The sequence below is a fragment of the Leucoraja erinacea genome, chromosome 3, assembly GCF_028641065.1.
Source record: "Leucoraja erinacea ecotype New England chromosome 3, Leri_hhj_1, whole genome shotgun sequence".
In the NCBI taxonomy this organism is placed as follows: Eukaryota; Metazoa; Chordata; class Chondrichthyes; order Rajiformes; family Rajidae; genus Leucoraja; species Leucoraja erinaceus.
In genome coordinates this window covers 54,090,364-54,106,649 of record NC_073379.1, presented here as the reverse complement: position 1 = coordinate 54,106,649, position 16,286 = coordinate 54,090,364, and the positions used below count along the sequence as shown (strand labels likewise).

The following is a 16,286-nucleotide window of genomic DNA, read 5'->3' as shown; positions in this document are numbered from 1 at the left end:
TTATGATTTTCTGGTTTCCGTTATTGTAACAACTTCCTGTATATTGCACCATTGTTTATTTGCTTATCCTCCCTACAGTGTTTCACGTCCCCAAACTGAAAACAAGGACCTTGTACCTGTTGAAAAGTGGTCAAAACACTTCCTCAACTGCTTCTGGAGTCCTTTGCAGTCGCTTCCTTCGGACCCGGTACCCGGACATGGCGTCGAAGGACGAGAAGCCGAAGCAAAGAAGTCAAAGCCAAATAGCCGAATGGAAAGGAAGCCAAAACGCCAAATAACCTATAGCATACGAAGCCGAAACGCCAACGAACCGAAAGCATAAGAAGCCAAAACGGCAACGAACAGAAAGGGCGGGACGCCTAAAAGCCAAATAATCGAAAGGCTGCGTTGGCTAAAAGAAAACTCACCGAATGGCCGCTCTACCGAAATGCCACCTAACCGAAAGTCTGCGTCGCCTACAAGCCAACTAACCGAATGCCGCTCTGCCGAAAAGTCAAATAACGGACATGACGTCGCCGGGGGGGCAGGACTTGTCAGCGATTTTTCCAGACCCCCGCGTCCATCACATCACTGGCCAGAGTAGACGGGAGGGTGGGGGTAATTTTCCCACACAAGCCATTATTTGACTTTTCGGCAGAACATGCTCAGTTAGTTGGTTTGTAGGCAACGAAGCCTTTCGGTTAGGTAGTGTTTCGGCAGAGCAGTCATTCGGTGAGTTTGCTTTTAGCCAACGCAGCCTTTCGGTTCGTTGACGTTTCGGCTTAGTATGCTTTTGGTTATTCGTTTCCTTCGTTTCCATTCGGCTATTTGGCTTCGATTTCATTGCTTTGGCTTCTCATCCTTCGACGCCACGTCCGCACACGTTCGGCCCCATATCAGTAGCCAAATCTTGGGATAAATTTGTTTATTAAGCAGAAAATTCAGTACTTTTTCCACTGCTATTCAATGGAGGGAAGTGATTTTAGTAACTTGAAAAATATTAATTTTACTTCACACAATTTCAATGATTGTCTTTTGTCAATTGGCATATGTAGTAAAGAAAGAAATACTGCTAGGATAAATAAATTTGAATAAATCATTTGAAATGTAGGGATGTTTATTTTAAGTGCATAAACTTTTTTACAATTGCTACCCTGAAACATTTTGGAATGATGCTCGAATCTCAAGTTTAGATGGTGATTATAAAATGTTTTATTGCAAAATCTATCCGCCAATCCTTTCATCGGGTTTCTACCTTCATTCCTTGGTCAAATTGCCTTCTGTTAAATAGGTTAATTGCAACATTTTTCAAGATGAAAACGTGGCATTAGTATAGCTCTTGTACACAGTGAACTATCTGTTCCTGACTAAACTTCACATTCATCAATAATTTCAAAACTTTGTTTCAGGTTCCCTTGGGAGTGATGTTGCAGATGTTGTGAAAAACAGTTTGATGAAAAAATTTACAGTATTAACATACAACAATGGACGGTAAATATGCATTCAATATGAAGTCATTCTGAAGGAGAAAGGCATAATTTGCTTTGCATGTAAAGAACGCTCAAGCATCGCAAGGTTTCCTAACAGAAATATTTAACTCATTTGTATACATTTGAAAAGCTGTCAATTGATCTAAATGTCATCTGGCACATTGACCTTCATAAGTCACGGTATTGAGTATGGAAGTTGGGAGGTCATGTTGCAGTTGTATAAGACAATGGTCAGGCTGCATTTAGAGTATTATGTTCAGTTTTGGGCACCATGTTATCGGAAAGATGTCAAGGTCGAAAGGATATGGAGAAAATTTACAAGGATGTTTCGAGGGCTAGAGGGTTTGAGTTATTGGGAGAGGTTGAGTACGCTGGCACTCTATTCCGGTATTACTCTATGACTCCCTCCATCTAAAGTGAATACCATTGTTTTAGAATTGTATAGCATGGAAACAGGTCTCTCAGTTCTCTGTGTCCAATTTTACCTCAAATGCCCACAAACACCTCCCTTGGTTCACCTGTGCCTCCTATAACAACTGCAGTCTCAGAACATTTGCAATTAAGCTACAATCTGTTATTCAGCACTATAAAAATTCAGCATCTGTGGAAAGAGGATCAATTAATGTTCTAATAAAGGACCTTCAGCTTGAAACATTGACTGTTTTTCTTTCCACAGATACTGACTGACATAGAAACATAAAAAATAGGTGGAGGAGGAGGCCATTCGGCTCTTCGAGCCAGCACTGCAATTCATTGTGATCATGGTTGATCATCCACAATCAGTAACCCGTGCCTGCCTTCTCCCTATACCCCTTGATTCCGCTAGCCCCAAGAGATCTATCTGACTTACTTTTAAATTCATCCAGTGAAATGGCCTCCACTGCCTTCTGTGGCAGAGAATTATACAAATTCACAACTCTCTGGGTGAAAAAAGGTTTATCTCGGCTTTAAATTACCTCCCCTTTTTTTCTTAGACTGTGGCCCCTGATTCTGGACTCCCACAACATTGGGAACATTTTTCTTGCATGTAGCTTGTCCAGTCCTTTTTATAATTTTATATGTTTCTATAAGAATCCCTCTCATCCTAAATTCCAGTGAATACAAGCCCAGTCTTTCCAATCTTTCCTCATATGACAGTCCCGCCATCCCGGGTATTAACCTCGTAAACCTACGCTGCACTGCCTCAATGGCAAGGATGTCCTTCCTCAAATTAGGAGACCAAAACTGCACACAATACTGCAGATGTGGTCTCACCAGGGCCCTGTATAACTGCAGAAGGACCTCTTTGCTCCTATACTCAACTCTTCTCGTTATGAAGGCCAACATGCCATTAGCTTTCTTTACTGCCTGCTGTCGTCATCTAACATGGTTGCTGGAGATGTTTAACATCGGCATAGCAACCAACTCCATTCCACGATTCTGGTGGAAATTCAACGTTGCTTTACCAAAACCAGGCAAAGATGCCAATCTTCCCAGCAGCTACCGGCCTATATCCCTGCTGTACCACCCATACAAACTGATGGAAAGATGCATACTAAACCGCATCACGCTGGATGTAGACGATGTTTTGATACCTGAACAGTCTGGATTCCGCCAGGGAAAGTCAACAACTGGACAACTGCTGAACCTCACTCAGCACATTGAATGAAGATGGCTTCGAGGGGAAGCTGATCACGGGTGCAGTATTTGTAGACTTGTCCGCAGCATATGACACTGTAAACCACCGTGCCAGGAAAACCAAACTGTAACAAACACTACAGGACTCGCATCTTGTCCAGTTCATCATGACAATGATGGAGAACCGCCGCTTCTTCATATGCCTGAATGGTCAGAACAGCCGTTGGAGACGCCAAAACAATGGTCTCCTTGCCCCAACGTTGTTCAATATATACACCAATGACCAACCCATCACCCCAAAAACGAGGTCGTTTCTGAATGCCGATACAATCCTCAGACTTCAGCCAGATTGAGACCGTACTGGAGGCTGCTCTGCAGAATATGACAACATACCACCAACAGAACTCCCGCGCCCACACCCAGCATAAACGTAAAGCGCAGCATTCCACCTCCGTAACCGGGATGCGAAACGTCAACTGCAGGTGCGATGGAATGATGTCCTGGTGGAACACTGCAAAACCACAAAGTACCTAGGTGTAGTCCTTGATCGCACGTTATCATATCGCCAACATGTTGAGAAAACCAAGGCAAAGGTCAACACCCGGAACAATGTCATTGAAAAATTGGGAAACAGCTCATTTGGAAGTGACCCAACAACAATCCGCACTGCAGCCCTGGCGCTCTGTTTCTCAACAGAATATACAAGCACCATCTGGAGCCGCTCTAAACATGCACGCAAGGCGCAAGGTGGACTCTGCATTGAACACTGCCTGCAGGAAAACCACAGGATGCCTGAAGCCGACAAACGTTGAACACCTGTATGAGCTGGCAGACATCGACGAACCATCTCGAAGATGTGATCGGGCAGCTGCAGTAGAACGCTTCAATGTGCACACATACCCCCGTCACCCCTTGCACAATCACCAACATGCCAAGAAACGCCTGAAGAGTCGGAACAGCTTCATGGAACTAGAGCCAACCGTACCAGGCACCAAAACCAAACAACAGATGGCACCAGGACACCACTTGCCTTATACTACCTGGAAAGCCCTAAACCGCCTCCGCACTGGAGTGGGACATTGTGGACTTAACCTGAAGAAGTGGGGCCTCTCGAACTCTGACAAGTGCAACTGTGGAGAGGTACAGACAATGGCCCACCTACTGACTTGCGGCGGAGAGGCATGCACCGGACAATCTCCGCAGAGGCACAGATGTGGCACTGGTTGTGGCAAAGCGATGGCAGAACGTCGTCTGACACACGAGCAAACAAAACTGCCTGCTGTACCTGCATGTTTACTTTCAGTGACTGGTGTACAAGGACACCCAGGTCTCGTTGCACTTCCTTTTTTCCTAATCTGACACCATTGAGATAATAATCTGCCTCCTTGTTCGTGCTGCCAAAGTGGATAACCTCACATTTATCTACATTATACTGCATGCATCTGCCATGCATCTGCACACTCACTCAACCTGTTCAAGTCACCCTGCAACCTCCTAGCATCCTCTTCGCAGTTCACACTGCCACCCAGCTTTGTGTCATCAGCAAATTTGCTAGTGTTACTTTTAATTCCAACATCTAAATCATTAATATAGATAGTGTCCCCCATAATGTGTGTGACAAAGATTCATCATTTAATTATTTGCCTCTGTACTCCACAATTTGAGATTTGTAATAGAAAAAATCACATGTGGTTAAAGTGCACATTGTCAGGTTTTATTAAAGGGTATTTTTATACATTTTGGTTTCACCATGTAGAAATTACAGCTGTGTTTATACATAGTCCCCCCATCTTAGGGCACCATAATGTTTGGGACACAACAATGTCATGGAAATGAAAGTAGTCATGTTTAGTATTTTGTTGCATATCCTTTGCATGCAATGTGCTTGAAGTCTGTGATTCATAGACATCACCAGTTGCAGGGTGTCTTCTCTGGTGATGCTCTGCCAGGCCTGTATTGCAGCCATCTTTAGCTTATGCTTGTTTTGGAGGCTAGTCCCCTTCAGTTTTCCCTTCAGCATCCAATTGGGTTCAGATCGGGTGATTGACTTGGCCACACAAGAATTGACCATTTTTTAGCTTTGAAACTTTAGCACAGGGGTCGGCAACCTATGGCCCATGAGCCGGGTCCGGCCCATAATTCGAAATCATCCGGCGCGCAGGCGTATTTATTTGCAATTAGTTTTCACGACCTGGGAACTGCAGCCAGTCCCGGGGCACGCAGGCGACGTGGGCGCTACAGCCAGTCCCGGGGATGTGAGCTGACCTGGGAACTACAGCCAGTCCCGGGGATGCGAGCTGATCTGGGAACTACAGCCAGTCCCGGGGACGCGAGGGATTTGGGAACTGCAGAAAAATAATTGAAAAACTCATGAAAACTAATGCGAAAAACAACACCAAGTGTCACACTAGTTAGTATGTATTATTAGTATGTATTATTACTAATTTAGTTAGTATGTATTATTACCTCCTATGGTGATAGATGTGGCCTGCCATCTGCTCACAGATGGGTCCTGGTCCCAATCAAGCACAAGATTGCCGACCCCTGCTTTAGGAGTATGTTTGCGATCATTGTCTGGATGCAGAATGAACCACCGGCCAATGAGTTTTTGGGGCATTTGTTTGAACTTGAGCAGATAGGATGTGTCTATACACGTCAGAATTCATTATGCTACTGTCATCAGCAGTTGTATCATCAATGAAGATAAGTGAGCCAGTACCTTCAGCAGCCAAACATGCCCAGGCCTTAACACCCCACCACTGTATTTCACAGATGAGGTAGTATGCTTTGGATCTTGGGCAGTTCCTTCTCTCCTCCATACTTTGCTCTTGCCATCACTTTCATATAAGTTAATCTTCGTCTCATCTGTCTCAAGACCTTTTTCCAGAACTGTGGATGATTTTTTAATGTACTTCTGGGCAAACAGTAACCTGGTCATCCTATTTTTATGGCTAACCAGTGGTTTGCATCTTGTAGTGTAGCCTCTGTATTTCTGTTCATGAAGTCTTCTGCGGAGACTGGTCATTGACAATCCACACCTGACTCCTGAAGAGTGTTTCTAATCTGTCGGACAGGTGTTTGGGGATTTTTCATTTTTATAGAGAGAATTCTTCTGTCATCAGCTGTGGAGGTCTTCCTTGGACTGCCAGTCCCTTTGCGATTAGTAAGCTCATCAGTGCTCTCTTTCTTTTTAACGATGTTCCAAACAGTTGATTTTGGTAAGCCGAAGGTTTGGCTGATGTCTCTAACAGTTTTATTCCTGTTTGTCAGTCTCATATTGGCTTCTTTGACTTTCATTGGCACAACTTTGGTCCTCATGTTGATAAACAGCAATAAAGGTTTCCAAAGGTGGTGGAAAGACTAGATGCTGAGAGCTCTCTTATACCTGCATTAAGGAGGCAATTAAACACACCTGAGCAATTACAAACACTGTGAAACCACGTGTCCCAAACATTATGGTGCCCTGAAATGGGGGAACTATGTATAAACACAGCTGTAATTTCTACATGGTGAAACCAAAATGTATAAAAAATACCCTTTAATAAAATCTGACAATGTGCACTTTGACCACATGTGATTTTGTTTCCATTACAAATCTCAAATTGTGGTGTACAGAGGCAAATAAATGATGGGTCTTTGTCCCAAACATTATGGAGGGCACTGTATTGTAAATAGTTGCGACCACAGTACCGAACCTAAGTTTTTTCAATGTATTCTAATTTTAATTGTAACAAAGTCGTAACAAAATTACATCACTACTTAAAATAACATTCGGTTACCTAAAAAGTTTTGTTTAAAAATAGTTATGCTGCTGTTAAAATCCGTATATTCAGTCTGGGAAAATTACAGATTGTTAGAGATGGGCACAGAATTTAATAAGCTACATAACATACAGCAGATTTGGTAGATGGGCTTGCGGCAAAAAAATTTTTTTTTTAATTGTTGCATTGTTTACGTGAAGTTCTGTCCTCAAATCTGAATCTAACTAACTCCCTATTGTCTTTCAGTGTACAAAATATCATACCAATCTCCATGAAAGCTAAAATAGTGGCATACATTATTGCACTGGCTTTACACATAAACAATTTTCAAACTGACCTTACATATCTGCAACAAGATTTGAAAATTAGTGAGAACAGGTAAGGGTTTTTTTTAACTTGTCTTTGTGGTTAATCGGATATTTTCAATATATTACCGTCAAAAGATCAGAAGTATGTGACCTTGGTACTGGTTATTTGGCAATCAGTTTGAAAAGGAACCAGTGATAATGTGGCTTCCAGCTTCTCATTTTAACCTAACTAATGGTTAAGTCACAGGTGTGAATTTGCTTGCAAATATGCTTCCATGGAGGCTACGAGCACATCAGGGTCTGAATATCTTCCAATTAATTACTTGCTTCCTGATTAACAAAGTTACCCCCTTAATCAGGTCCTTAATCACTTCCTTCATCGTATTGAATTGCATTGTAGCAGGCGATTTATACCATGATTGCAATGCATTACTGTAACTTGCCAAGGAAGCTTCCAAACATGCATCCTATACCTGACCAGCATTATGTGCAACCCGGAACATTGGTAACATCACTCTGTTAAGTTCTATCTGAAGCACGCTTCTGATCTATCTGATAAACGCGAGTTCGATTTCTTCACCTTCGGATCAATGATCAACTGTCCAGCGCTGAAATGTCTTCAACATAAGGACCACAGTGGTTCAAATGGTAGTTCACCCTGGATGTTAAATGCTGTTGGAGCCAGTGATTCTGAGATCCTGTGAATGACTAGAAGCACTCCCGAATCAAAACAGTGTACACATCTAATTTTACATATAGCGTTTAAGGCTCCATTATTTCTGTCCATGCAACGCATGAAAGCAAAAGCTCAGATTCTGTACAGTCTGAATCAACTTGGGAATAGGCAAGTGCCTGCTGTCAGCCCCTCAAACCTGTTTGTTCATTTAATTGGATTGTGGGTATATGGCATATTCCCACATTTACCTGTCTTGATGGACAAAAGATTATATATTTTCAATAATCACACAAACCTTTCTGATTAATACGTAACAAAATAATGCATTAGGAAACAATACCCTTATTTGTATCATCATGTTTATCACATTAATGTATAAAACATTTGTTTCTCAATGCCTGTTTTAATACTTTACAGAATTTTGGACGTTGCAAAAGCGATGGGTTTAAAAGTTGCAAAGAGAAAAGTGAATATCCGTGGTGGCATTGCAGAGGATCATAGGGTAGCTACTCTCTCATTACCACTGATTGTGCAAAATAAAGTTCATAATAGGAAAAGGAAGAAAATGGCATAAAAGGACAATATGATTCAGTTTAAATCCGGTGTTGGCAATCTTTAACAAATTTCTGTTTTACATGGAAGAATCTAGGTGTTTTTTAGTCCAAACGAGATGTAAATGGTGCAATACACTTAGTTAACAGTTGACTGTTATGAAGTCCATTTTATTAAAATTACAATTAAAAATATATTTAAGCAAATCACATGGAGTTGTTTATTCATTCAGTTGGCAAAGACTGGACTTTCTATAATTTGTCAAGAAATGCAACACTATATAAACTGGTCATGATGCATAGTTCTGCAAAATGTTACATTATATTTCTTTAGCAATTCAGTTGTAGTTTAATAAGGTGACATTAAGACTGTATTCAATGAAATTAAATGTTTTGTTGAACATAAGTTGAAACTTAATATTGTCATTTGTTATCTCACTTGAGAGGATTGAAGGGGTCATTTTGCAGAGCTCTCTCTGAGAGTTTAGATATATTTTGCCAATTTGAGTGGTTGACATGAAATGTATCACAAATAGAAACTATTATAGTATTTAAATTGAAACATAGAAAAATAGGTGTAGGAGTAGGCCATTCGAGCCAGGACCGCCATTCAATATGATCATCATCTAAAGTCAGTACCCGTTCCTGCTTTTCCCACATATCCCTTGATTCCTTTAGCCCCAAGAGCTAAATCTAACTCTCTTGAAAACATCCAGTGAATTGGCATCCACTGTCTTCTTGAGGCAGAGAATTCCACAGATTCACAACACTCTGGGTGAAAAAAAAAAGTCCTCATCTCAGTCCTAAATGGCCTACCCCTTATTCTTAAACTGTGACCCCTGGTTCTGGACTCCCCCACCATTGGGAACATTTTTCTAGCCTGTCCAATCTCTCTTAAGAATTTTATATGTTTCTATAAGATCCCCTCTCACCCTTCTAAATTCCAGTGATATCAAGCTCAGTCGACCCATTCTTTCATCATATTACAATCCTGCTATCTCAAGAATTAACCTGGTGAACCTACGCTGCACTCCCTCAATAACAATATTGTCCTTCCTCAAATTAGGAGACCAAAATTGCACACAATACTCCAGGTGCGGTCTCACAAGGGCCCTGTGCAACTGCAGTAGGACCTCCTTGCTTCTAAACTCAAATCCTCTAACAATGAAGGCCAACATGCCATTAGCTTTCTTCACTGCCTGCTGTACCTGCACACTTACTTTCAGTGACTGGTGTACAAGCACACCCAGGTCTCGTTGCACCTCCCCTTTTCCTAATCTGACACCGTTCAGTTAATAATCTGCCTTCCTGTTCTTGCCACCAAAGTGGATAACCTCTCATTTATCCACATTATACTGCATCTGCCATGCATCTGCCCACTCACCCAACCTCTCCAATTCACCCTGCAGCCTCATAGCATCCTCACCGCAGCTCACACTGTCACCCACTGTTGAATAAAGATCAAGCTCACACAAAGTGATTAGAATCCATAGTCTTTTATTAGCAACTCTGCTGGGGTGGAAGATTTCAACCTTCACGTGGTCCACCCTATTTCAACTAATGCAATCAACCTGGCGTGCACAAACAGAAGATCAAACAGAACAAGTTCTTACAACTTTAGGCTGTGCATGCCATATGCAAGAAGAAGAAAGAACTCTGCAGAGGTAACTCAACGAGCTTTCATCTCAGCATGCAGAACTATTCTAAGAGAGAGAGAGAGAGAGAGAGAGAGAGAGAGAGAGAGAGAGGCGGAGCCACAGTATGAGTGACTAATGTACATCCTCCCTCTTAAAGAATTAAATGCAAATACAAAACTACTTACTATATAAAGCATACATAGTATATGGCGATAAACTGGAGGAAGATCAAAATTAGCCCGGGTACTTTACGGTGGGCTTATAAGCACAACCAGCGCATGCACGATATAGTCCATTCGCCACTGGGGACACAATCCGTGGTATAATTGGTGTCGGAGATAGAAACGACATTCCCAGTGACGAAACAGGAGACTTTAGCACAGGCGGAGGTGGTGTAGCCATCGGCAAAGTAATCGTTTCAGAAACAGGCTGACGTGCTGGTGCAGTCGGGCCGATGCCGCTGGATGTGGATGGAAGTACACTTGTATGGTCAGGATAGTATGGAGATGGTGATGGCTCATTCACAGGCAGGATATGTTGCCTATTACTAGTTTTCTCTGGTGCCCGGTAGGTCTGATGTTAAACTCAGTAATAATTGTGTGAACTGTGGAGGTTCGCATGTTGCAATTGGTGAACGTTGTCCGGCTTATGGAAAGCTTTGCCACTTCTGTAAACGAAGGAATCAATTTATTTGCTGTTGTCGTTCATTTGGAGTTCAAACAAAGCAATCCGTCAATTTGCTCAACCATGAGAGCATGGATTCAGAGCCTTCCCAGATGGCTAAAGTGGATCCTCCAATCCACAGGAATTGATCCTGAATCTATTGAACATTGGAAAATGATCACCAATGCATCCACTATTTCTAGAGCCATCTCCCCGAGGACTCTGGGATTCAAGCCCAGGGGATTTATCATCCTTCAGTTCCATTAGTCTACCCAATACTATTTCTAGCCTAATGAAAATTTCTTTCAGTTTCTCGACCCCCTTAGATCCTCTGTCCTCCCGTACTTCTGGGAGATTGTTTGTGTCTTCCTTAGTGAATAGGGGATCCCTTATGGGGGAATCTGGAATCAGGGGAGAGTTTCATAGAAACATAGAAAATAGGTACAGGAGTAGGCCATTCGGCCCTTCGAGCCTGCACCGCCATTCAATATGATCATGGCTGATCATCCAACTCAGTATCCCATACCTGCCTTCTCTCCATACCCCCTGATCCCCTTAGCCACAAGGGCCACATCTAACTCCCTCTTAAATATAGCCAATGAACTGGCCTCAACTACCCTCTGTGGCAGAAAATTCCACAGATTCACCACTCTCTGTGTAAAAAATGATTTTCTCATCTCGGTCCTAAAAGACTTCCCTCTTAAACTGTGACCCCTTGTTCTGGACTCCCCCAACATTGGGAATAATCTTCCTGCGTCTAGCCTGTCCAACCCCTTAAGAATTTTGTAAGTTTCTATAAGATCCCCCCTCAATCAGAATGAGGATCACCCGTTTAAAATAGACGAGTGGGGATTTCTGCTCAGTTAATAATGACTCTCTATAATCACCAACCACAGAAGCATTGTGGACACTGAATCATTGGACAAAATCAAAGTAGAGATAGATATTTGGGAGGCAGACAAAAATGCTGGAGAAACTCAGTGGGTGAGGCAGCATCTATGGAGCAAAGGAAATATTTCCTTCACTCCATAGATGCTGCCTCACCCGCTGAGTTTCTCCAGCATTTTTGTCTACCTTCGATTTTCCAGCATCCGCAGTTCCTTCTTAAACATAGATATTTGGGAAACAGGTAGCAATGTGGAATTGGGACCAAGGCCAGCTCTGTTTCAATCTTAATATAAAGTGGAGAGGACTCAAGGGACCAATTAAAATATTCCTGCTCCCAGTTTAATATGTTGAATGAAGGATAGACATTGGCAAGGACTAAGGGAAAACTATCCTTGCTGCTCTTCAAAACACCACGTGTCCTTTCAGGCTAGCATATAGGACCATATTTAATATATTGTAGAAACAACAGCAACTCTGATACAATATACAGAAACAGTGAATATGGAACACTCTTCCAAATTATGACTAAGGCAAAAAGGCGCAGAACCAAGTTGTTGGTAGGCAGTCGAAGTGTTGATTTGAACTGTGCCGGATAAGGCTAAAGTTGTAGATTTATTTTAAGTATCTATATTACTAAAACTCTGTTTCCTTACATAAATCCATGCTGACTTGGACTAATCCTTTTACTGCTATCCAAATGCCTCATTATTACCTCTTTAATAATTGACTCCAGCATCTTTCCCACCACCGAAGTCAGGCTAACTGGTCCGTAATTCCCTATTTTCTCTCTCGCCCCTTGCTTGAAAAGTGGGATAACCATTTCCTTGTTGCCCATAATAATTTCACCCGTGTCTGCCTTCAAGGGACCCACATTTGACTTTGCCACTCTTTTCCCTTAACGTATCTAAAGAAGCTTTTACTGTCCTTCTTTATATTCCTGGCCAGCTTCTCCTCGTACTTCATCTTTTCAGCCCGTATTGCTCGTTTTGTTTCCTTCTGTTGTCCTATGAAAGTTTCCCAATCCTCTGGTTTCCGGCTACTCTTTGATGTGTTATACATTTTTCTTTTAGTTTTATTCTATCCCTAACTTCTCTTGTCAGCCACGGTTGCCTCCTACTCCCTTTAGAATCTTTCTTCCTTTTTGGAATGAAATGATCCTGCGTCGTCCGGATTATGCCCAGAAATTCTTGCCATTGCTGTTCCACCATCATGATCAGCCATGATCATATTGAATGGCGGTGCAGGCTCGAAGGGCCGAATGGCCTACCCCTGCACCTATTTTCTATGTTTCTATATAATTCCTGCTAGGATCCCTTTCCAGTCAACCTTGGCCAGCTCCCCTCTCATGCCTTCGTAGTCCCCTTTGTTTAGCAATGTTACAAAATTTTGAGATTTTAAAAATCAAGTCTGCAATTTATCCCATCAGATAAAGCATAACAATAAGTTTAATTTGACACCAAATTCACTTTCATATCTCAAGTATTAAAAAAGTTATGGCCATTTTCATACTCGGAAATTAGCATCTTGTTCCCTATTGATTTTCAATGGACATTACAAAAAAGCTGTGATCTTGGATAGTCAAAGGCCCATTTCTTAAGGAAAGATTAACATTTTTAAATAGCCTAAGTGTCCAAAGATTATTCACAAATAATTCACAATATAACATGATTTTTATATCTAATTTACATTAATTTATAGGCCAAATGGAAGGAATTTAGTGTTCAATTGCTGTAAATAAATGCCCATTTAAATCGGCTTTCCAGTGGGTTTCTGTGAACGCGCTGGTTTAGAATGTTGACAGCGCGCTAGATTAGTGCCCTCAAATGCCGAGAAAAATACTGCGGGATATAAAAAGCCCAAAATAAACTATTCGCTATAGATAACTTTAATTACAGGGTTATATATATGCCCCATTTAATGTAAAAATAAGGTACATACCTTTAATTGTTTGCTCTATAAAACCCTGGGGCTGCGAGAGGTCGCGGAATAAAACAGTAATTTTAAGACTATTATAACTATATTATCGAGGCCTATAAAACTAATAATACCTTTTGCGACCGGGTCTTGCAGCGATTTTTCGTTAATGATTTACTAGGCTGAACATGTGCGATTAGTACAGCCTAGTAAAAATCGCGTTTTAAACCCGCCCCCTCCAAAATCACCGACATGGCTGAGGGCAGATTCCCAATGACGATTCAGGTAGGTTTTGTAACATACCTACTTTGTTCAACTGCATCACTGACACTTCCGATTTAACCTTCTCCTTCTCAAATTGCAGAATAAAACTAATCATATTATGATCACTGCCTCCAAGCGGTTCCTTTACCTCGAGTTCTCTTATCATATCTGGTTCATTGGACAACACTAAATCCAGAATTGCCTTTTCTCTGGTCGGCTCCATTACAACCTGCTCTAAGAATCCATCTCGGAGGCATTCTACAAACTCTCTTTCTTGGGGTCCTGAACCAATCTGATTTTCCCAGTCTACCTGCATATTGAAATCCCCCATCACCACAGTGGCATTACCTTTGTTACATGCTGTTTTAACTCCTGCTGCAACTTACACCCTACATCCGGGCTACTATTTGGGGATGATCAGCCATGATCACAATGAATGGTGGTGCTGGCTCGAAGGGCCGAATGGCCTCCTCCTGCACCCATTTTCTATGTTTCTATTCACCTAATTTGCCAGTCCTTTGATCTTAAATATTTCAGAAAACTGTTTCCGTCTCTTCTAAACACCAAAGAACCATGCTGTACAATTATTCCTCATATGACAGCTTAACTGTGGAATCCACCTATGAACCTTCTCTTAATACATGACACCAGGTGAATTTAAAAAAGTATTGTGCCATCTCTTCTTACAAAGATAATCTTGTATTTCCCTCCAATGTACTCCTATCTGTCGGATTTTTATTTCAAAATCCATCTATCTCCCTTTGTGTCCTTTCCATAGCTTGCTTTATCATTCACTTTTAAATTTACAGCAAATAGTCTAATCAAAGTTGCAGTGCGAGTGAGCTACTTTGACATCATGGCAGGATTTGACCTGGTGTGATTTGGAATCTATCCTCTGGCTGTGGTAAATGGCTTCAGTGAGGAATGATAGTGACTGTTTGCAGGGTCAGTAGGAATAACTCCTCATTGAAATTTGGTTGCATTATTTTTTAATTTGGGCCAGTTAGATTGATGGTAGCTGGCGATTATTTTCTGCAATCTTTTATTTTATGTGACTAGAGAAGGGAGGCAAAGCAGGGCAGATCAGCTGAATGGGATGTGAATTTTGTCCCTAGTGAGAGGTCAGCTGCACCAGCTTGTGCTCGGGGTTTTGGAGTTGGGCCGGCAGCTGGAGCCACTTAAGGCTGAGACCTGGGTGGATTGTTTGTTTTGGAGGTGGTCATAGTACAGCTGAATTGGCGACCATCAGGCTCGCTTTGATTACAGACAGATTTTCTGTTTTTGATAATGTTGTGGGGTGGAGTTTCCATTGGGGAGTGCATTCAAAGCCAGAAATCCAACACAATGAGCTATTCTACTGAGCAGATGGAGAGGATGAAGAGTGGAAAAGCAATGGCGAGAGTGGATTCAACAGTTAGAATGGCAGGCATTACCCTAGAATGCTCGATTGCCTGCCTGGTGCCTGGAGCAACAACGTCACCAAGCTGCTGCAGAGCATTCCTGATAAGAGAAGGTGAAAAACCAGAAGTCATAGTCCATGTCTACTTGGTAGTAAAGGGATGTGGTGCCTCAGGAAGATTTTGTGGAACTGAGAAAGAGATTGCAGCAGGTCTTCAAATAATAATATCTCAGCAGGTCTACTCCCGGAAGCATGTGCTTGTCAGCATAAGAGATAGATGGGATATAATATACAGATGAGTGCAAGAAGGCTGGTAGAATGTGCAGGAACAAAAGCTTTAGACTTCAGAGTCTTTTGGGCTATTTCTGGGGTAGATAAGATGTGTACAAATTAAACCAGTTACACTTCTGCAGGGCCTGAACCTGAGAGTGGGATTTGCAAGTGCCGTAGTGAAAGGTTTAAACCAGCTTGGAAAGGAGATGGGAACCTCAAAGATAATTCGAAAATAGAATCAAAGCTGCAAGTTTGAAATGTAATAAACAAAATAAATAGGCTGCAGAAACAAATGGGTGTAGCATGCCGCCAGGTGAAAGAGCAAAGAAATTGATAATAGCAAAAGTTAAAAGCTGGTGTATCTTAATGGTCATAGTACTGTATTTACAACAAAGGAGGTGAATAAGCGAGTTCGGTATTCCGAAAAACACAAAGAATCATGGGATTTGTCAAAGGTTACTCGCTATAAAGAAAAAGCTAAGAAGCACTGACTGTACAAACTGTATAAATTCTTCTCTTTATTCATGATTTATGTGTAAAAATATATTTAATCTGAGGAACGGGGTGCCAGGTAGTGGGAGAGCGGGGTGTAACAACGAGATAGAGAGGGAGACGGGGATGGGGGACTGGACTGGCGGAGAGACATTCTCGGCAGCTGCATGCACACAGACCCACACCTCATCCGCAGCCAGGATGGAACCCGGGTCCCAGGCGCAGCAAGCGCTGCCGAACCGTGGTGTGTGTGTGTGTGTGTGTGTGTCCGTCCGGGTATCCCATCCGGACACCGGCCCGAATGTTTATAGTGAGTGACTTATGACCTAGGCATGCGCAGTCGGAATACCGAACTCGCTTATTGATAACACAAA

General features: G+C 42.0%; 2 protein-coding genes across 2 annotated transcripts in view; one reads left to right on the top strand and one right to left on the bottom strand.

Moving 5' to 3' along the window:
- The window catches only part of polr1e (RNA polymerase I subunit E), a 42,008-nt gene extending 33,418 nt beyond the window's left edge, over nt 1-8,590 (top strand). Inside the window, exons 10-12 of the mRNA XM_055632703.1 lie at nt 1,389-1,470; nt 7,094-7,225; nt 8,249-8,590. Of these exons, the coding sequence (XP_055488678.1) occupies nt 1,389-1,470; nt 7,094-7,225; nt 8,249-8,405 (371 nt within the window). The 3' untranslated portion in view covers nt 8,406-8,590. The remainder of the gene's footprint in view (nt 1-1,388; nt 1,471-7,093; nt 7,226-8,248) is intronic.
- Nucleotides 1-16,286, bottom strand: part of LOC129695600 (zinc finger and BTB domain-containing protein 5) — a 413,756-nt gene that overhangs the window by 52,285 nt on the left and 345,185 nt on the right. The window lies entirely within an intron of this gene.